This window comes from Brachionichthys hirsutus, chromosome 7 (genome assembly GCF_040956055.1).
Source record: "Brachionichthys hirsutus isolate HB-005 chromosome 7, CSIRO-AGI_Bhir_v1, whole genome shotgun sequence".
Classification (NCBI taxonomy): domain Eukaryota; kingdom Metazoa; phylum Chordata; class Actinopteri; order Lophiiformes; family Brachionichthyidae; genus Brachionichthys; species Brachionichthys hirsutus.
This window is the reverse complement of record NC_090903.1, coordinates 7121528-7142436: the sequence shown is the minus strand read 5'-3', so window position 1 is coordinate 7142436 and position 20909 is coordinate 7121528. Positions and strand designations below refer to the sequence as shown.

General features: G+C 43.4%; 1 protein-coding gene across 1 annotated transcript in view; it reads right to left on the bottom strand.

The window, feature by feature from the left end:
* Window positions 1-887: 887 nt before the first annotated feature.
* Window positions 888-20909, bottom strand: part of slc35f3b (solute carrier family 35 member F3b) — a 37327-nt gene continuing 17305 nt past the window's right edge. The window contains exons 3-8 of the mRNA XM_068741360.1: window positions 5883-6225; window positions 3804-4023; window positions 2126-2251; window positions 1582-1774; window positions 1380-1469; window positions 888-1129 (exon numbers count right to left, since the gene is read on the bottom strand). Of these exons, the coding sequence (XP_068597461.1) occupies window positions 888-1129; window positions 1380-1469; window positions 1582-1774; window positions 2126-2251; window positions 3804-4023; window positions 5883-6225 (1214 nt within the window). The remainder of the gene's footprint in view (window positions 1130-1379; window positions 1470-1581; window positions 1775-2125; window positions 2252-3803; window positions 4024-5882; window positions 6226-20909) is intronic.

Genomic DNA, 20909 nt, shown 5'->3' with positions numbered 1-20909 from the left:
CAATGTAATAGTTTAAACAGCTAGGTTAGTTAAAATATAAATTCTATATTATTTGAAGGGTAATGCATGTTTTACCTGCTTTGCTTGGATAATAAAATGTTGCTGCCAGAGTCACAGTAACAGAAAATGTGAATTTTAGATCTTTTTTTTTTTTAACCATCTCATATATTGAAATATTAGGCAACAGAGAACCCAATTTGAAATCTCTTGTGACTTAACTCTGTTAAGTCGTTAGGAGGTTCAAAAGGGGGCCGAGTCTCTCAGGGTGGGGAGAGTGATATGTTGTGAAAGCTTCTTCAGCTCAGATTGATCCTGAGGGCCCATCACAGCCGATGAGCCCGTTGGCTTCACGTCTCCAGGACATCCGAGGTGTCAAACATGGCTATGTACAGTGCATGAAAGGCGGACATGAAGTTTACACCTGAGGGACGCTGCTGTGGGCCTCCCCTTTCGTGTTCAGCATTTCAGGCAGAGTCTTCTTTGGATTTTAAAAGTGTGTCAATGTGTACGTGTTAAAAAAAACGTCAAGTCCACTCCAAAACTGTATCTTGTTTCTCAAAAATGAAAAGTATCAGGCAAGTTGGCAAGTCTTCCCAGGTATAAGAATGGAATGGAATGAGGTACAGCAAAAAAATAAAAAATAACAATACCTGATCATTTTGAAGGGCAATAAGGATCACAACTGTTGAGTCCTTGCACCAACTCAGACAACTTCTAAGAGGTGTGGACGCTAAATAAATACACAGTCTGTGCCTCCTCAATCGCCCAGTAGCCAAAAAATGAACTGATCAGATCGCAGGCTATAAATCCGTCTTTCATTTGGGAAGCTGCACAAAAGAGAAGGAATCGTGTGCCTGTCTCCCTGCGTCTGTGTCCATGGTAAAATGTCAATGTGCAAATGTCGACATGGAGGTCGTGGCCCTCCCTCTCCAGTTGAGCCCTGTGGCGGCCCCTGCCTCTCCGCTGCCCTCTGCTGGCTCGTCACGTTTGCGCAGCTTCGCGCTGAGCTGGATGAAGCACTGGTCCCAGTCCTCAGGGAGAAGCAGCATGAGGAAGCCCAGGCAGATGATGAGCACAGCGATGAGGCGCACTGTGTTGAAGTCAATTTCACACGTGTAGTGGTCCACCACTGCAAGAGTCCAAAGACGCATTCGTAAGAGCACGGGAAGGAATTGTTATTATTATAATTAATAAGAAATAAGTAGTAGGAATAACTGTAACAGTCGGCATCAGCATGAACAATCATTTTATGTTATTTAAATAAATCTCAGATCAGACAAAGAGAAAAAAGAAAAGTAGGAAATGTATATTAAATATAGATGCTGTCGGATATTAAATGGTGGGAAAATGCATGGAGGAGAACATGCTGAGACACTTACTGGCATTTACAGGGACACTCAAGACGATGCCAAGAGAGATTAATTTTGGATATGTTATTGCAATGCCAAAGTTCACCAGGATGTTAAAAGCTGTGAAAAGGGACAGAATAGAACAACAGAATGTCAAATGTAAAAAAAAAAAAAAAGTCAATAGTCATTTTCATCTTTATGCAACTTTTGGTTCATGTGTGTTCCATCCTACCAAAAAGCAGGCCTGCGACCCCACAGAGGTAGGCCCAGGGGATGTCTTCAAGTGAGCTGATGTACTCCACGTGTGTAAAATAGAGGATGACCGGCACAAAGCTGATGAATACAAAGTTGGCACTTCCAACGATGCTCAGAAAGAGTGCAGCTTCCCCAAATTTGGCACTGCCCAGGACCATTTTGAAGAGCACCTGAGAATAAACAGGAAGGACGGTGATGAGTAGAGGGATGCACCTGCAGAGCGTCCGTCACGTCGCTGGCTCAGGGTCACGGCTCTCTGTTTATAGCATTAGAGATTAGACAGCAGGGCTGAGGCAACCAGAGCCTCATAAAACCATTTGTCCCGTGACCTCCTTGATCAGGACACCACAGCTCACGTAGCACACATTTCTGTCATCTGAGTCTTATGTTTCATATAATCTCCTGTCTTCTGCAACCTGGCTATATCAGTACGAGGGAGGCATTTTTATATAAGACCAAGTTTATCTTGACGCATGTTGTAGGTCTCTGATGTAACAATGTTCTCAAATGCAAACACACACCTTGTAGAGCGCCGACATCGAGGCGGAGGCCACCACAAAAGTAATGCCGATGACTGAGTGGCTGTGGAATCCGTCAGCGTAGGTCATCATTACAATGCCTGCTATGGCCAAGATAGCAGCTACGATCTGTAGAGAGAGAGCGAAAATGAGTGAGAAGGGTTCACAGCGTGGTAATAAAAAAAAAAACACCTGAGACTTACCTGCTGTGCAGCTACTCACTCGCTGCAGAAATCACACGCCTCACATAACAGGGCTTGTAGTGGTTTAATTAGAATGTGCTCAGTTGATATCTATATTTACTCCCACACGGTCAAACTATAAGCGCATGCACGAATGAAACGCGCGCTCACATTCACAGCACGTGCAAACACAGGGCAGGCCGCCCCTTCTGCGTCGGCTTGACTGTCTGACATTGATTACTGTTGCACTTTCTTCACGTTTACAAATCACACACACCTCTCCATCCACTAACCCCCCCGCCCCCCACAAACACACTTCCATGCCTCTGGATGATTTATCACAGCTGAATAAAAAAAGCATCACCCTTCAAGAATCAGCACCCACATATGTCATCTCTGCTTCATTGCATTTTCGGAATTTGACTCTTTGCTGTATGTTTGACGCGGTCATAGCTGTGTGTGAAAAGGCTTTGGGCAGAATAGACAGGGTGCAGTCCAGCTGACGGGATCAGGCTGCATTAGGAGGGTGTCAGGATGATAAATGAGCATGTATTTTCCGCTGGGCTAATGCCCCCCCTCGGTACCTTTGGCAAAACGGCTGTTTCTGCACTGCAGCCCGCCTGTCAGTCAAAGCTACACCTTTCACTTCGAGAGACTTGCAAGCTTAGCAACCCCTGCCTGTGATGGTGTTTTCCGTTTCCTGAAAATGCAAGATATTCCAACAGCTGTGCACAGAGCAGTTTATGTTATTACGTAGTTATTACTGTTGTAGATTGATGTGACCTGAGCATTATCTAACCATCTATACAACTGAAAGATCCAAATGTTCTCGTCGATCAAAAGCAGAGGAAGCTTGTAAACCCCACATAGTCCATGACAGCGAAACCGAGCCAACACAGCAGAGCCTAAAACCCCATCCCCGAACAAGCACCTGCCATCTCTTCACTTTCATGACAAAGTCACCCAAGATCCCTGCATTGCTGCAGCTATCCAAGCACTGCCAACAAAAAACAGACAGAGAGCAAGAGAGAGCAAGAAAGAGCAAGAATAATTACTACAAGATTAGTCTCTTTAGAGGCCTTTCATTGCTGAAAATGCAGCAGGGAGACTTTACACTGTGACAGAAGAAGAGGAGAATCCGTACTGGAGGGTGTCTATAGACATGAAAGCAATCACTGGTGGGAAACACCACCGTCACGCAGGTGACATGCTCCCGTGTCGTGCGTGCACTTGTTCACATTTTGCCCTGGAGGATGGAAAATGCTGCATTATTGTTTTAATCTCTCCTGCTTGTCCCAGTGAATGCATATATGCAAAGGCTATGTTCCCATTGCCAGGCCGCAGTTATTCAATCCTTATTTTATTCTTTATTTTATAAAGCCGTAGGAACACAAAATAACATATTTTCAAATCAGATTTGAGTTACTTTGATTTGCATTTATATCCACCTTATTCAACAGATGCTGCAGCAACATATTCTCAACACAACAAGGACTCACCCTGACCCCCATGAAGCGGTCTCTGAGTACAATCCAAGACAGCAGGAAGACGAAGGCTTTGTTACAGCAGAAGAGCGCTGAGACGTCTGTCGTGTTGATCTTCCTCAGGGCCTGCAGATACAGGTAGTTGGTGAGGATCCACAGGAGGCCAAAGGGAGCCACCTTGGTGAAAAACACCTTGGGTGTCAAACCGTCATCCCCGAAAAATCTACAACATTCCCTGTGCGGAGAGAGACACAACGCAAAGCAAAGTGTTAGCATACCGAAAAACGCTCCTTGGCTGTTTACAGCTACAAACAAAGAGGTAAATAATTCTGTGTTAAAGTGAAGTCTCTTCATCATTTAGAGTATCTCCTCAGGTGTTTTAAGATCATCTGTCTTTGCTTCTCTCTCGTCGTGTGCTGGAGTGAAATCATGGAAATGTCTACACACCCTTAGAATGCAAGAAATTAAATCCAAAATGCAACAAGGTATGGGCAACACAACAACCTTTCCTGCATTTACTTTCTGGTCCATAGAATGTAATTCTGGAGACATGTCCGTATTGAAGCAAACACAGGAAGAGACTCTGTTTCTGGCCCTTGAGCATGTGCTGTATATCGATATCAAGGTTAGGTTGACGCAACACAGAGAGAGAGATTCACAGTCAGCTCAGAGTTGCTGAACATGGAAGGCAAAACTGAAACATTCTGACAGTTTGCTAAATGATTCAACTCGATGACCCAGTGGGAGTCTCAGTCATATATAATGGATGCGTTCCGTCTTCATTAAATCCTCTGGTCTTGATTCCCCGTTCGGGAAAAGCAAACCCAAGGAGCTGCAGTGTTTTATATGAATATTTGAAATGGATGAAAATGCCCTTAAATAAAAGCAGCTAGTCTCGGGCTATTACGGGCCTGACAGACAATGTGTCACCCTCAATGTACTGTGTGAGAAAAGCCAAAGCCGTGGCATCAAGATACTCTCCTGCTGTTTGCCGAGATGTCACCCGGTAACACGCCACACTGCAACCACTCTACTGTGTTGGACAGAATATTTACGGTTTAGGGTCTTGTTTTAATCACTTCCTATTTTATTTTGTAATTTCTCTCCTGGTCATATTTCTGGTTGCTTCCAGTAGTAATTCCACATTGCATGTTTCCACCTTCATTTCATCACTCACCTGCCTTACGTCAGGATGCCTGCTGCCGGTGTGCTTTCCCTCTATTGTGAGTGTCTGCCCCGCCCTGATTGAGTTTAACTGTGCCTTGGTTTCCTTCCAAAGAATATTTGGTCTCTATATTCCTCTCCTTATGTGACATTTGGTGATTTCAACTGTGTTTCACTGTTCAAACTTATAAGCATAAATGTCCATCGAGAGTTTTCCTGGTTTTGGACTCGGGTTCAGTTGTGTTTTTAACTTTGTCCTTATTTGGCCAATGTTTTGCTGAAAACTGTAATTTTTTATTTGCTGTTTTAAAAGGTTCTGCATTCCTTTTTTCTTACTGTAATATGTGAGCAACGGCAGCAGTTGATGGCGTAACTTTTCAAAATAAACAACACAGAATAAGATCAGGGGGTTAATAAGTGTGAGCAGTCATGTCTAAAACACTACTTGGATCATGCGTTACAGGCTGCTTGTATAACCTCTATCTCAGCCTCCTGGTTATGAACCATCTGCGTGTCTGTGGCGTAATATGCAAATTAGTTGAGGCAAGTCACACACACCTCTTTCCAGAAGTGGGTGTGGTTTGGTCTTGCTTGGGCATTGCTTTAGTGCGAATGCGGGCAAAGCAAATTCTGATTATCTGTTGCGTCTCCTCCCTCGATGAGGTGCAAAATCTCAAATCTGCAAAGTACTTTTCAGGATATATTTTCTGATAGGTGGAGCAAAGAAAGAAAGAGGCGGTTTTTTCCTCAGGTCTGGGATGTCTTTCGATAGGCCAGGACCAGATATATATGGTCAACAAATGTCAACTCTGAAACTCTGTTTCCACCTTTTATCTAAGGTTCAGCAGCGTGCACATTTTGAAAAAGCCTCCAGTCTTGTGTGTTTTTTTTTTTTAAACTCTCTTGCTTGCATTGCTGTGGGCTTCTCACCTGAATCTCTGCCGGGGCGTCTGCCTCTCTGTATTCTTGCACAAGTGGCCAATGTAATAGAGGGGGAAGAAGAAGCAGTTCCAGGTGGTGGCAAACCAGGTGAGGGTGAAGGGGGCATCAAAGTGCTTGAAGGTCAACTTTGCTAGCTGGGTCGTGCCGGCCCAGGAGGAACATACGCACATCACCATGGCGACTCCCCACAGGGCCTTGCGCACCTGTAGCGTTGTGACTCTGATGCAGCAGTGGATCCTCCGTCTGTTGGAGGCAGACTCCACCCCTGCAGCTCCGCCAGGCGCCTGCGATTCTGTGTTGCCCACCACATTCTCCCTGATGCGATCTTCTCCTAGAGATGGAAACACACGTCAAATTACAATTTGGACACACCAATATTGCAAATTTATTCTGTGAGAAGGTATATTTTTTGGGGGCTGTTGCCTAAAGCAACAGTATTTTGCTTTTTTATGTTTTTTATATCAAAAATATTTTGGTTTAAGCACATTTTAAAATAAACATGTAATATTTAAGGAAACAAGAGAGAGAGAGTGTGTGTGTGTGTTGACTCAAGCACACAAAGGTACAGACTTAACTTCTCAGTTCCTCCTGACCAAACCTGAGACCCAGCATGCCTCTTCAGTAATGTGTGAATTGAAGCAAAGTGTAGATCGACTGCTCTCTGTTTTTTACGTCAATACAGATTTATTTACCAAGGACATTTTGTTGCTCTGAGTCACTAACCTTTGTTCAGTCGGGCGAAGGCGAATAATTGAGGGAGAAATAATAGGAGCTCAAATGTGACAATCAGAATGATTTCCCACTTGCTCGGGTCCTTTAAATCATTTACTGTGCAGCTAACAACAGATGCATTATTCATGTAGCGGATCTTAACACAAACAGGTTATCTGTTGCCCTTCATGTCTCGGTGATACCGGCAGATGCGTTATCAAATCCTGGCTGAGATAAAACAGCAACAAAGAACACTAGCCTGATCATCAATAAAGCCTCAATCAACCACCGTGAAGAATGGAGAACGCATAGTTACAGCAAAAACCACTCAAAGTGCACCATAAATGTGTGTTTAGTTGAAAAAAAAACGAGCGATATCCCTGATGGTTGTTCCAGCGGTGCACGGGGAGCCGTTTGCCGATTTATCTGCACTGCACTCTACCCTCCTGACTAGAATACTTCAAAGGCCTGAATGAGACAAGAAAAAAAGTAGGTGTTCTGAAAATGAGCATCATCGAGGAACCAAACTTTCTCATGTCAGTTGTCCCGTGTTCATTTTTACCGTCTATGCAGCACAGTTGGCACGATTTATCTTCATGCCACTGTGATCTATGCTATCCGAGGAGCGACTCTCATTTAATATAAGTGGCTTGCTACATAAGAAGAATCCCATTATGGCCAGTGAGGAGAATATTCCTTGGAGAGCTGACTTTGACCTTGAAGTGGTCTCATTAACTTCGCTGATGAATAACGCCTCCCATGATAATGCCGTTGGCTGTTCCAGGGTCTCCTGCAAACACTCATTCTTGCATCACTTCATCAACAGCAGCAAAATACGCGCGTGAAAATGATGCTGCATTTATTTGAACATCCCGACCGATACTCCGCTCTTCTGAGAGTCCCTGAGGCAAAGGCGGCAGCAATGACAGATGATTAAAGATCATTGTCATATTGGTCACAGCCATGAAGTGGCGAATCAGCAAAGATCAAAAAGGATGCCTGTCAAAAGCCTGCGTGCGAGGGTGAGATTTAAGTTTCTCTATTCAGCGCTTTCAAGCCTCTTTGTCTAGTTTTGAAGGTCATGTCGTGTTTCTGCTGCTCAGTTCTTTCCTTCCTTGGCCTTCGTCCCATATCCTGTAGCTCTGGTCACGGCTACACACTGCTGCATAGTTTAATCTTCAAAGTGCAGCGCTGGCCAAGCCAATCAGTTCAGAAAGAGCAGCTGAGCATGCGCAACTCTGGCACGTGTGAACACACATACTGAAGTGTCAGGATAACATTAAACAACATGGTTATTCCTGTCACTCAGCCTGCGCTCAATGAGACCGTCCCCAGACTCCTCTCATTGATTAAAGGGAACACACTTGACTGCATAAAATATTGATTCTATGATGACATGCTCTGTATAAATATAGAGTCAAACACTGAAAGCTTACAGGATCTCACACGTAGTCTGATGGTGACTGATATGATGACATCATATATCACATCATGATGTATAATAATTGATAATGTATCAATCCTGCCTGCAGAAGAAGAACAATCTGGAGTGAAGCCAACCTGCTTGGTGAGAGAATGCTAAGTCAGCAGAGCATCCGATTGGGACTCCTGACATTGACTAATGACATTTGGATCCATTATGACTCAAACACCAACAAACCGTCTCCTCCTGTAACGACTACAGGATTAACTGGAAGCTCTTATCCTTTTCAGATGGTAAACAAAAGTCACCCGTCAAGGTCAGTTGATGCCAAGATGACTGCGGTGAGCAGCCTGTAACGCAGCTTGTGGTTTGATTCATTCATTTATTTTCCTGACCTTTTGATCTGAAATCCAGGTCGCAGGTAGTGCTGGAACCGAGATATTGAGGAACACATTTTGAAGCTCCATTGACTGCAATGTTAAAGAGAATTTCAAAGTGATCCAGAATCCAGAATCTCTTCTGGATCATCATCGACCAAAATGTAAGCATCCGTTCCTGGTTCCCAGCATTTCCTGAAAATGTCATCAAGATCTGTCCGGAAAGTTTTGAGTTAGGGTCAGGACGGACAGACAGACAGACAAACGCCGGCGATTACATAACCTCCGCCTCACCTCAGCGGAGGTAAAAATAGATGAATCAGTCTGTGAACTTCCACATCTTTCATGTGTTGAGAAACAGAAGACCTCAGTGTTTATTCAATGTTATACTTCCAGTGGGGTCAAAGCATCCTGCCTGTTACTGAGAGGTACCTCCTCATTTACGCAACAGGTTTCTAGTTTTTCCTCAATCTCAGTCCATGTCATCGCCCCCCCCCCCCCCCCACCCCACCCCACCTACACGCCTCCTCCAACCTGCCCCCCCCCCTCTGTAGACGCTGCAGTGCAGATCCCTCCTGCTGATAGCGGCCAATCCCAAATGTGAAATGTGCCAGCAGCAAACCCTGCCTGAATGCTGCTTCTCACACTTCACAGAAGATGGCCATGACCATCCGAGGCACTCCTGTTACTTCCCTCCATATCTCTCCAAACAGGCCACCGCCAGCGCTGTCCACTGCTCCGTCTGATTCCACTTCCCAGAGCGAGACCAAAAAGTCTCAGCAGTATCAGGCACAGGCTGGTCTGCCAGCGTGGCTACATAACTGTTTGAAGTTCTTCACGGTGACCTCAACTCCTCTGAAGACCCTGAGGAATGAGAGGTTGATCCGTTTGGCTGTCTGGTGACACCTCAATGGGACTAGCAATACGCTGCAGCGCGCCGCCTCAGTGATTCAAGACAGTAAACAGATCAATCATTGGTTCACACTTCAGAGGAACTCTTCTCTTTGCCTTACTGTCTGCTGGGTCTCTGCTCGCTGACGAATAAGATATGATGTGCACAACTCACTCATTCTGTCATACTCGTGATCAATACAGTGAGAAATCCTGGATTGACATTTTATTGTTTTTTTAATCCACTTTGACAAATACAAACATCAAATTTAATTGACTCAATGTATTGATTGGGATTGTATCCCTCAATCACATACCCAAGTAGGATTATAAGTATTATTATACCTGCAACAACAGCATCGATAATATATTCACAAATATAACTGAGGGAAACATAATCATCATATATCAGTGATATACTGAAGATTTAGAGGAGTCTTATATAACATTTATTTCTAGAATATGCCAACTATATGACAAACTCTGTCCACTTGTGGCTAAAAGGGTAAACAAATCTAAAGATAAGGGATGTATAACAAAGGGATTACAAAATGCATGCAAAAGGAAAACTGTGTTACATCAAGAATTCCTGCGGTTGAGAACCAAAGAGGCGGAAAACAAATACAAGACCTATAAAGCTAAACTAACCAGTACTATGAGAAAAACAAAAAGGCCTTATACTAAACTACTAGAAATAGAAAAGATATACCGGGTAATGATATCATTTCCAGGAATTTCCACTTTAACTATAAAGTTCGAATGACATGTTGGACAGAGGAATGGGCGTTCCATCAGTGGACGAATAATCAGCCGGACAGCCAGCCATCATTGTCTTTGTGATGTCTTTCCCTGATGGGCGGTGGGCGTCTGAGATACTTGGTGGTGGCAGCATGGTCGGGTCAAGCTGTCGGTCAGAGGCCTTTCCAGCACGCCCGAGCAGGCTCGCCTGACAAGTCTGTCTTCCTCAGGAACACAACAGAGACAGGCAGAAAACACACCGTGCTGCATCAACCTGATAGGTGAGACAAGTTGGGCTCGGAAGACGAAGGCCCAGGAGGGCAGACAAGGACGGGACGACTGTTACTGATCCTCGTCTCCTTCAAAGGAGAGACTTCCTCCCTGAGCAGCAGACCTGCTGTTCGTCCTGACCGGGCCAGGCGGTTCAACAGACGCCGTCCTCCAACGTCTCAGCGAAACTCTGCTGCAAGCTGGTCGGAGCTTCTCATTGTTATTACAGCAGAGCGACAACAGTTACTCATACTTGGCACCAATAGTATAACCCCCACCCCCCCGCCCCCCATCCCCACCCTCTTTCATTCCCCTATAACAGGGAATATAACGTGATGGACCTTCAGTTTAACACGCTGGCAGGAGTCCCAGCGCATTCCGTGACAAATCAATTCCTAAAAGATTGGCCACAACATTCCAACAACCGCAAAAGTGTGCTCATCTAAACAGCAGCTTTACTTCCACTCCCTGCACCACAAGACGACTGATGATTGCACCAGGTCTCTCACAAATATGACTCACAAATTCATCATTTTCAGATTTACATTACTTGTGAAGAAAAACGTGCCTCACAGTTAAACAGCTCATTAATTCTTTAAGGCTTCACACGCAGGAGCTGGAGTTAGCTGCCAGCTAAGTCCCTTTCACAGATGAAATGCTGCAAAGCACACTGCACACGTTTTTGCTGACGCTGCCCCGCAGGGTGATCACAATCAGTATGGCTGCTGTAGGCATAGTGAAAATATTTTGTTGGTTTTAAACTGTGTATAATTAGCCTTCTAGGCACACCACAGCTGTGGTGTACATGTGGAGAGGATATAAGACAGCGCACAATAAAAAGACATCTGCTCCCTCTTTTGACTTTCGAACTTTATCTTTTGTGGAATTGCGCTCAAATGAAATACACACTTAGAACAGAGGGGAATTTTCTTACACCAAATCCAAGTGAGATCAGCAGCATAGGCCTCGCGTCTCAGATAAATGAACCGCGAATCAATTCAACACTCAACTGCAGTCCATCTATTCAAATTTCACTCGTTACCGTGAAACTGAAAGCTTTGCACACACACTCGGTGTCTAAAATAAAAGCCCTGTCACTGTGTATTCATTCCTCGACTGAATAGAGAACGGTCTGTTTCACCTGCTTATGAAGCGATCCCTGACTGTTTTAACAAATCGGTCTAAAAACACAAGAATATACCTTCACTTTAAAATTAATTTAGACAAAAAAAAGCTTCACATTTACTGTTCTGGCTGCCCTAAAATGAATTATATTAAATGTTTGCCATCACTTGGGTGGGTGGAAGACGCTGAGGACACTATACTGAATCCTGTGAAACATACGTACAATGCTTGACCTGTCTTTCTGCTGTGTTATAGCCTCATCTCCATTCTGTCATGGCTGCTTTTTATAAAGGCCTGAATGTACATTTACATACAAATAGGGCTCATGCAAATATTACAAGGTACAAAATCCTATTTATGTTTTCCACCTCGAAAAGACAAATCCCTTCAGTTTTAACGTTGTTCATTTTAGAACTCACTCTGAGGTAAAGATGAAGATGTCCTCCACTGTGCACAGAGAGTGGTACTAACAACATAGACCAAACTCGAATCATCAAAACAGCACCCACAATGTATCCATCTAATAAGTGTCATTTTTAAACCATTACATTTTTTTTCCAAAAATCTTTCAAATCTTGAAGCAGATGAAGAGAAAACTGCTGGACCTTCTGTTATTAAATGATCATCATCTGTACAACCCCTTGCAAGGAAACCCTTTTCTTTTTTTTTACTTGTGATCCAAGGCACCCTGTCAGGATTTCTCATCAAATGATAGATCTGTGTTCAAGCTGCGTGGAGCCCCCGCGGAAATGTTCAGCGTGATCGCAATATCAGTGAGTGAATAATGACCATGCATGTGCTAAAATCGCTTTAAAGAGGTAGCTGTTCTTTTTTGAAGCGCACAATTAAATCACAGGGCTGAAGGGACTTCTGTAAACTTTAACAGAAAATAAATACACACATTCAACACAACTCATCAGCAGAGTAATCGATGACTGTGAGTTGAGTTCGTTTTTCAAGAGAACACATCGAGAAAGAACTTAACAGATGAAGACAGTGAATCAAACTCGTGGCTGCAAGCAGTAGCAGAAGTGAGCCTTTGTCACTGAACAAAAATCAAACAACGTTGAAGGAAAACACAGGTGCTGTTGTTACGGCACTGGCCTCAAGGTGATGATTACATTCAAGCCTGATGCCAAAAATGATGAGAAATTATGCACCAGATATCACAAATGCTGAATATCACAAACTAAATATTTGACTCCCCTCAACAATCCACCCACATCACACAGACAATTATTATTATTGTCTAAATATTTTTTTAAAAACAAATATTTTCAGCTAACATTCACACTAATAAGGTTAAAATTGTTGTTAATCCAGCAGCAGTTGTTATTCTGAGGTCAAAAAGCACATTTTAAGCAACTTCAGCATCTTTTTCACATTTCAATCATACAAAAATGCATCAAATAATGATGTTATAGAGACGAGTCTGTCCTACTAATGCAACTCTGTGAATGTCCATCATTTATTCATGCACCTCAATCCTTATTTTTTCTTACTTGCAAGGGTATAAGCGTTTAAGTAGGTGAACGCCTAGGACTCGCCAAAGCCACCAGGGGGGCCCCAAAGCTGCATGTTCAGCCTCTTCTGAGGATAATTAAAAATGTCGTGCTTTTATCTGTAGCTCTCTCGTGTGTTCATCATACCCCTGATATGCTTAAAATAAACTTTGGATATAAATAAAATAAACTGCAATGATAAGCCGTAGCTGGAGTTTTTGTGGCATTATTAGGTTTTTGGACCGCACCGTCACACATTTAGTGACGCCACGTAGCTGACAGGCATGACGGGAATGATTGACAACTATACCTGTCATTCCCGTCAGCGAGAGCATGAAGCACAACAAACCGTAATGGCATCAAAAAGAAAACTGACGAAGAAAAACATTCAAAGGATGAAGATAAGTCATTTGATGGTGATGTGGGCTGGAGAGGTGTCGGTGAAACGCTGTTTTTGTTGTTGTTGTTTTTTTTAGCATGATCAGGAATTGTGCAACCAGTGTGACAAACTCTGCAGGACATTCTAATCTAAAGGGTTAGGAATCTCTTAATCAGTTTGACAAACTAGGGGCCCCCCAAAGAGCATCTTGCCTAGGGCCCCCCCACGAAGCTAGAAACGGCCCTGTGTTTACTTCACAGGCAAGATGATGTGAAATGGTCAACAAACAAACAAACAAACAAACAAACACACACTCTCTCTTAGTCAGAGTAAACGGGTCCCTCAGTTATGCAGGTATTTCCTGTTTTGTAAATGAGCTCCTACAGAGCAGAGCCACCATGAAGCCTCTCCAGACTGAACGCTCGGTTAGGGGCCGATAAAGTGTTTGCTGCTGAGCATCCTGCAGCTGCTCTGGCGTGACTCCAGTGGTGCGTGTCAGGCAGAGATCAAGAGGGGAATCCCTGCTGCAGAAACTACAGCTGCAGAAACTACAGCAGCAGAAACTACAGCAGCAGAAACTGCAGCAGCAGAAACTACAGCAGCAGAAACTACAGCTGCAGAAACTACAGCAACAGAAACTACAGCTGCAGAAACTGCAGCAGCAGAAACTACAGCAGCAGAAACTACAGCTGCAGAAACTGCAGCAGCAGAAACTACAGCAACAGAAACTACAGTAACAGAAACTACAGCTGCAGAAACTACAGCAGCAGAAACTACAGCAGCAGAAACTGCAGCAGCAGAAACTACAGCAGCAGAAACTACAGCTGCAGAAACTGCAGCAGCAGAAACTATAGCAACAGAAACTACAGTAGCAGAAACTACAGCTGCAGAAACTACAGCAGCAGAAACTACAGCAGCAGAAACTACAGCAGCAGAAACTACAGCAGCAGAAACTGCAGCAGCAGAAACTACAGTAACAGAAACTACAGCTGCAGAAACTGCAGCAGCAGAAACTACAGCAGCAGAAACTACAGCTGCAGAAACTGCAGCAGCAGAAACTACAGCAACAGAAACTACAGTAACAGAAACTACAGCTGCAGAAACTACAGCAGCAGAAACTACAGCTGCAGAAACTACAGCAGCAGAAACTGCAGCAGCAGAAACTACAGCAGCAGAAACTACAGCAGCAGAAACTGCAGCAGCAGAAACTACAGCTGCAGAAACTGCAGCAGCAGAAACTACAGCAACAGAAACTACAGTAACAGAAACTACAGCAGCAGAAACTACAGCAACAGAAACTACAGTAACAGAAACTACAGCTGCAGAAACTACAGCAGCAGAAACTACAGCTGCAGAAACTGCAGCAGCAGAAACTACAGCAGCAGAAACTACAGCTGCAGAAACTACAGCAGCAGAAACTACAGCAGCAGAAACTACAGCAGCAGAAACTACAGCAGCAGAACTACAGCTGCAGAAACTGCAGCAGCAGAAACTACAGCAGCAGAAACTACAGCTGCAGAAACTACAGCAGCAGAAACTACAGCAACAGAAACTACAGCAGCAGAAACTACAGCAGCAGAAACTACAGCAGCCCACTCACAGCAGCAGCGATCTGCGGGTGGCGCTCATTAAAAAAAATAAAAGAAATCAATGCGTCAGTGCCAGGATGACGGCTTCGATTTTGTTTTTTCCTCCCCCCTTTGGGCAACATCATCCGATGAAAATATTAATGCACAATGCGATAAAATGCCCCCCCCCCATTTACCATCTTATTTGACGGATTTGATCACCGCGGTTGCGTTGCGTAAAAGTTGATCCATTCAGAGCCACGAGCCGCATCCCGCACGGAAACATTCCGTCTGAAACGGGATGCGTCTATTTCTGAGGACGCCTGTGAAGTGAACGCGCCCCGGTCCCGGTCCCGGTCCCGGTCCCGGCAGGCTCCCTACCTTCCACCCTGGTGAGGGTGAGCACCGGACTGTTGCAGGCGGACAGCGGGGCGACCCTCGCGGAGTGTTTCTTCATGCTGATGAGCTCCAGCGGGCTGAGCTCCGAGCCGCTTCGGCTACATCCCTGAAGCGGATTCGGTGCAGACACCAGAGCCGGTCTGCTCCCTGTCCCCTCACATCCATACAACTCCCTTTGTTTTTTAGAACCCCCCCCCCCCCCCCCACAAGCCCCCTTCCTCGTTCCTCCGCCTCCCCCCCCCCCCCCCCCCCTCCTCTAATCTGAGTGTGTCCGGTGCGTCCCGGCTGGTCTCTCCTCACGTACAGTTTGGCAATTGCTGCAATTCGCCAACGTCACACATCCATCAGTGCCCCACTTCAGCTTCACAACCATCTCGCACTCACCCGCCGGTCCCTCAGCCTGCCCCCCCTCCCACACACACACACACACACACACACACACAGGGTGAAGCACCTGTCAGGTGGGACCAGCTGCTGTGGAACTGTGCAGCTCATAAACGCTCTGATTGGGACTGTAACCAGTGACTTTAATGATATTGCAATTAACTAATATCTGCTTTATCTGGGGACCCCCCCCCCCCCCCGCCCCTCGATTAGAGTGATTTTCTCAACGCAGGGTTTTAATTTTAAAGTTGATACTTTTTAAGCTTTAATAACAATTTCAGAAGTTGCCTTTTAGGTTTTTATTTATTATGAAATTACAGGCGCTGTGATACGACTGTGGCGTTAAAGACAACACACCTACAAGCTGGTTTCACTGCATGCACATATTTGCATGTTGGTTGTTGGTTATTAAAATAATTTTAGTAATATTAGGCTCGTTATTTTCATGGCCTCAATTTGGAAAATAGATTTGTTTCATTTTTGATATACTGAGGCATGACGATGTATGATATCCTAATGCATTTATTATTTCATGTGACCCACTCTGCTTTAATTCTTCTTCTCCCTTTTTTTGTCAGGTTGAGTTTGATTAAGAGTGATATGAAAGGGAGTGATTTATTCTGCTCATTTTCTCTAATTGTCAGATATTTGTAATGAATGCATATTAGGTAGTGACACAGATTAGGCACGCAGCCAACAAGCCAATCCCATACCTGATGTAATCACTCAACTCATGGGGTAATGATCCAATACCTGTGCCTTCCTGTTCTACATTTAAAATCTGCACTGAGTAGAACTCACTGGAGACATTTTTATGTTAAGATTTTAATGTAGGGTAAAGCAGATGAAAAGAAACGGCTTGATTGCATAATGACATTAAGACAAAATGGAAAGGTTAAATGATTGATGGCCCATATTATAGCTCAATATGGTTAGATTGTGCTGCATTAGATTTATATAAATATCAACTGTCATGGAATTCAGCATGATCTATGTCAAATCTTGCTGTGCTCTGATTGGCTGCAGAGGGAACATCCTGCATTAACTGCCTTTTACAGACTCTAACAGCTTTTATTTGTTCTCAGGATCCTGCCAGATATTTTTCACTTAGTGACTAAGATCTAAATTCCAGCTGGCTGAGAGAATGCCTGAGCGAACAGTCTAACGGTCCTGATATTGTCCAATGCCACGCACACATTATAGATCAGTCTCTGTCACAGTCCTAATTCTATGGGTGGACGTGTTGAATGGGGTTAATTCTCATCCTCATCTGTGAGGCTATAGTGAGAGTGTCTCATTCCTCCTGTTTGTAAGACTTTTTCTGCCAAGAGCACAAATTGGGTGTGAAGCCTCCGGTACCCATGCATCAGTTTTTACTTCGTAGCCGTCCAGCTCAGTCTGCGGTAGCAGCTGGTCGGCTCCACTCGTGCAGGACACGCTTTCTGCGTGTCATTGCTGCACACGTCATCTGTGTTTTACTCAGAGAAGGCATCCCATTCAGCCAGATGATACACCAGGGGGAAGCTCATTGCTATTAGAGGTATGATTCTAATTGCCCACTATTGATCGAGCAATGTTTATCCTGGAACCCTGCACTGATATCTTTAAGGACATAAACGTGTGTGAGTCTGCAGTGGATCTCCATGTGTGTGTGTGTGTGTGTGTGTGTGTAAAAGCCGCTGAGTGTGAGCATGCCTACTGAATAATTAACTGCTTATACTCTACCTCAGAAGTAAAAATCCCCCCCACCCTGCCTAACTAGGACATGGGGCTCTAAAACACTCTACCCAATCACGCTCTATCATCAGCATCTGGATGGGTCATTATTTCCCATTGCTTCCCACTCCTTTGTGTTTATGTTTGAAGATGGGAAGTGCCAGGAAGAGTTGATGGGAGTGGATGAATGAGGTGAGGCTGAGCAGACTAAACAGCAGCGCAGGATATTTGATGTATAAACATCTTAAACACGTCACCCTTAATGAAACATGTATGTGTGTGTGACGATGAAAAACTCCGTCACTTATTCTGCAGAACCATTTGGGCTCAGCAGCTGCCAGCCGTGCTGAGGCGAACAAGGAGATTCAGTCGTGCTGTACATGCTATTATTTACTGAAAAGATTAGGGGGGGGGGGGGGGGGGGTGAGATCATTAAAGATCCCCAGTCAGTGACTCATAGATTTTAATCTGAAAACAGAGAGGGAGATCAAACCAGCGCATTGAAGACGCTGCAAGATGGCTTTCTCTTCAGCACGCATTCACAGGGATGAGTGTGTGTGTGTGTGTGTGTGTGTGTGTGTGTGTGTGTGTGTGTGTGTGTGTGTGTGTGTGTGTGTGTGTGTGTGTGTGTGTGTGTGTGTGTGTGTGTGTGTGTGAGGGCCATAAAAAAAGAGTATAGAAGAGTGAGTTCCTGCACATCTTTCGGAATCCCCATTTCTACAGATTGAGCAAAAGGAGTTTCTTCCTTGAAAATTGAAAAGTGTGCTCCAAGGAGATTCCTGTACTTTTCTTGAACTTGTATTCATTTTGAATGGAGGGGGGGTGCAGCCATTTTCTAGTTAAAGCAATCATTGGCTGCACCATTCAGTGATGAAGGTGGAATCAACCAAACATGGAGATATTTCATTTAAAACCTGTGCAACTATAAAATCTAGTGATCCTCATGCAAACCAAACTACATAAGACACACACACACTACACAAGACACACACAAAATGCCACGTAACCGGAGAGACGATGCGGCTCCTCCAGGGAATGAGTAATTGCCTTGTGTTGCTTAGTTAATGTATTTTCTGGAAAAGATTATCCTGCATTTAAGACTTTAATCAGATCTGACGTGTTTTTTAGTTTTCAATCAACAATTCTGAATGTGTACATTGTAAACAATAGTAATAGTAATAATAGAGAACAATATGACTATTTGTTCCTTCGAAGTCTTTGGATTTTTGTTGTTGACATTTGTGATCACCCTCTCCCTCAAAATATACTACGTTAACTGAATATCAAAAGCGAGCACGTTGGAACGCGATGGATTGCTCGATAGCTTTTCTCTAACTGAATTATTACTTATCAGCTGATGTAAATGAATTTCTTCTCAGAAATGTTTCAGCTCTGGTTTTTACTAAATATATTCAAGGGGTGCGGGTGAATACATAAATTGCTGAGTCATTGCAACATTGCTGTATGTTTAAAATTGAATGTGCTACTATACTGAACTCACCACTCAGCGCATTGATCTTTTCATAAGCAGCTTTTTTGTGAAAGCGAAAACTAGTTGAAATGTGTATATTCGTACATACGAGTATCTACGAAACAATCTACCAATTTGGTGCTTCAAACAGTAGTCAAATTAGATGACAGAAACATCTTCTGTTGTATCGTAGAGTGTGTTGTTTAAGCACTCAGAGAGCGCAGACCTCCGTCATAATTGGATTTACACCGTCCACATGGTGATCTTGATGATCATCAAAAGGTTCTAAATTGTTCTTGGTATCTTTATACACCAACCATGACAAGTAAAAGTGAATCAGAGTTCATGTGTATTTTTAACTGATTTATGAATCTTAAATGGAGTTTTCAATGTTAAAATTCAATATTTTTTTCCTAACCTCATTCTGGATCCGATCCAGATGAAATTCGGTGGTGAGATAGAGATCCCCACCCTACATGACTGTGTCAAATTCCATAAACATCAATCAATAATCAACCGAGATATTGAGGAACAAGTTTTGGACCTCAATTAACTGCAATGTTAACACAAATTTCAAACTGATCCATAATCCAGGATCTCTTCTGGATCATCACCAAATTTAATCAACAATTTTGACTTAATGATGGCGCTGGAGTTCAAAAACACAAAACCGTTCAATGGAACAACTCTGACACACAATAAATAAAAACAGAAGTCTACACGATTAATTGATCAAATGTAGTTTAACTAACGGAAATTGACATTAACAGCATCCGGTATTTTCATCCACTGAATTCAAACGGCATTTGCTGCTTTCACAATTACCTATTTAGTGAATTCCCACAAAGCGGGACGAGCAAGAAGGAAAACAGGCTGATCTGTTTTATTGATTTTGCATAAAAGTGCTGTGAATCAGACTGTTCAGAGAGTAGAGGGTAATTGACTCCTTGTGTAAAACGGAACGATTTCTTGTTGTCTGTTCTAAACTAACTAATGTTCCAAATGTGGCTAAATGTGGATTCAATTGGTAAATTGTGGCACTGCTGTTGTAGCTCTTCTAGCCATTGTATATCCTATTGCACAGATAATCCTGGTTAAACACCAGCAGAAACTACTGAAAATGAACCAGAAATTAAAAGCAAATAAATAACATTAAAAAGAACGGAATATCTGCACAACAGATATTGTGGAAGTTGGTCAGTTTTATTTAGCTTAAACTGTCAATACAGGGAAAACACAGATATAACATACATAACAGCCTTTCAGCATACTTCACATCTTCACATCTGTGTTGTCGGTCTGACAATGCCCAAATTCTGCTAGGCTACTGGCCATGCTTGCAACACTTTGCCCAAAATGAAAATATCGGATTGCAATCACATTAGGTACAAACGGTACCTTCAGGGACCACTCAGAATGAAACCGGCCACATTCCTCCTCGTGTGCTGCCGTCAGGTTGAGATTGTCAGATTTGAGAACTAGTTGGGCTTGGTTCATGGAACCCAGAATATATAATGTTGCAGGAATCCTATTATGACTTATCAGGTGACAAATCTCAAAACTTTCTCATCTGGCAGAAATATTTGTCCATGCATTTAAGTTTTAAATGGTTTTTGGTTAGGACCATGATTGTCTTGTCAACTGAATGGACTTTAAAAGATTCACATCCTCTCTGAAAATGAATAGCATCAGCAATCCAAATTTTTAATTTGTCATTTAGGCCCAAATACTGAAATATTCTCATCTGTAGGCCACCCAGTGTTTCCTGGTGATTAGGAGCTGTAAGCATGACAACAACATTTCCTTTATCTCTGACAAAATAGCAGCATACAGTTCAAGGCAGAGCCCACAGAGATACGAGCTGTGGACTTGCTCAATTCAACTTTCAATGAAGGAATTAGCTTGAGCAGTTTTCTTTTTGCAAACTTTTTCCACCAAAATATTCTCAACAGATGATTATGCACACAAAGAAAAATAGGCCAATTCATTTTAATGATGCTGTTAATATTAATGGTGCTGTGATTTAATATTAATATAAAACACAATCAGACATCTTATAAT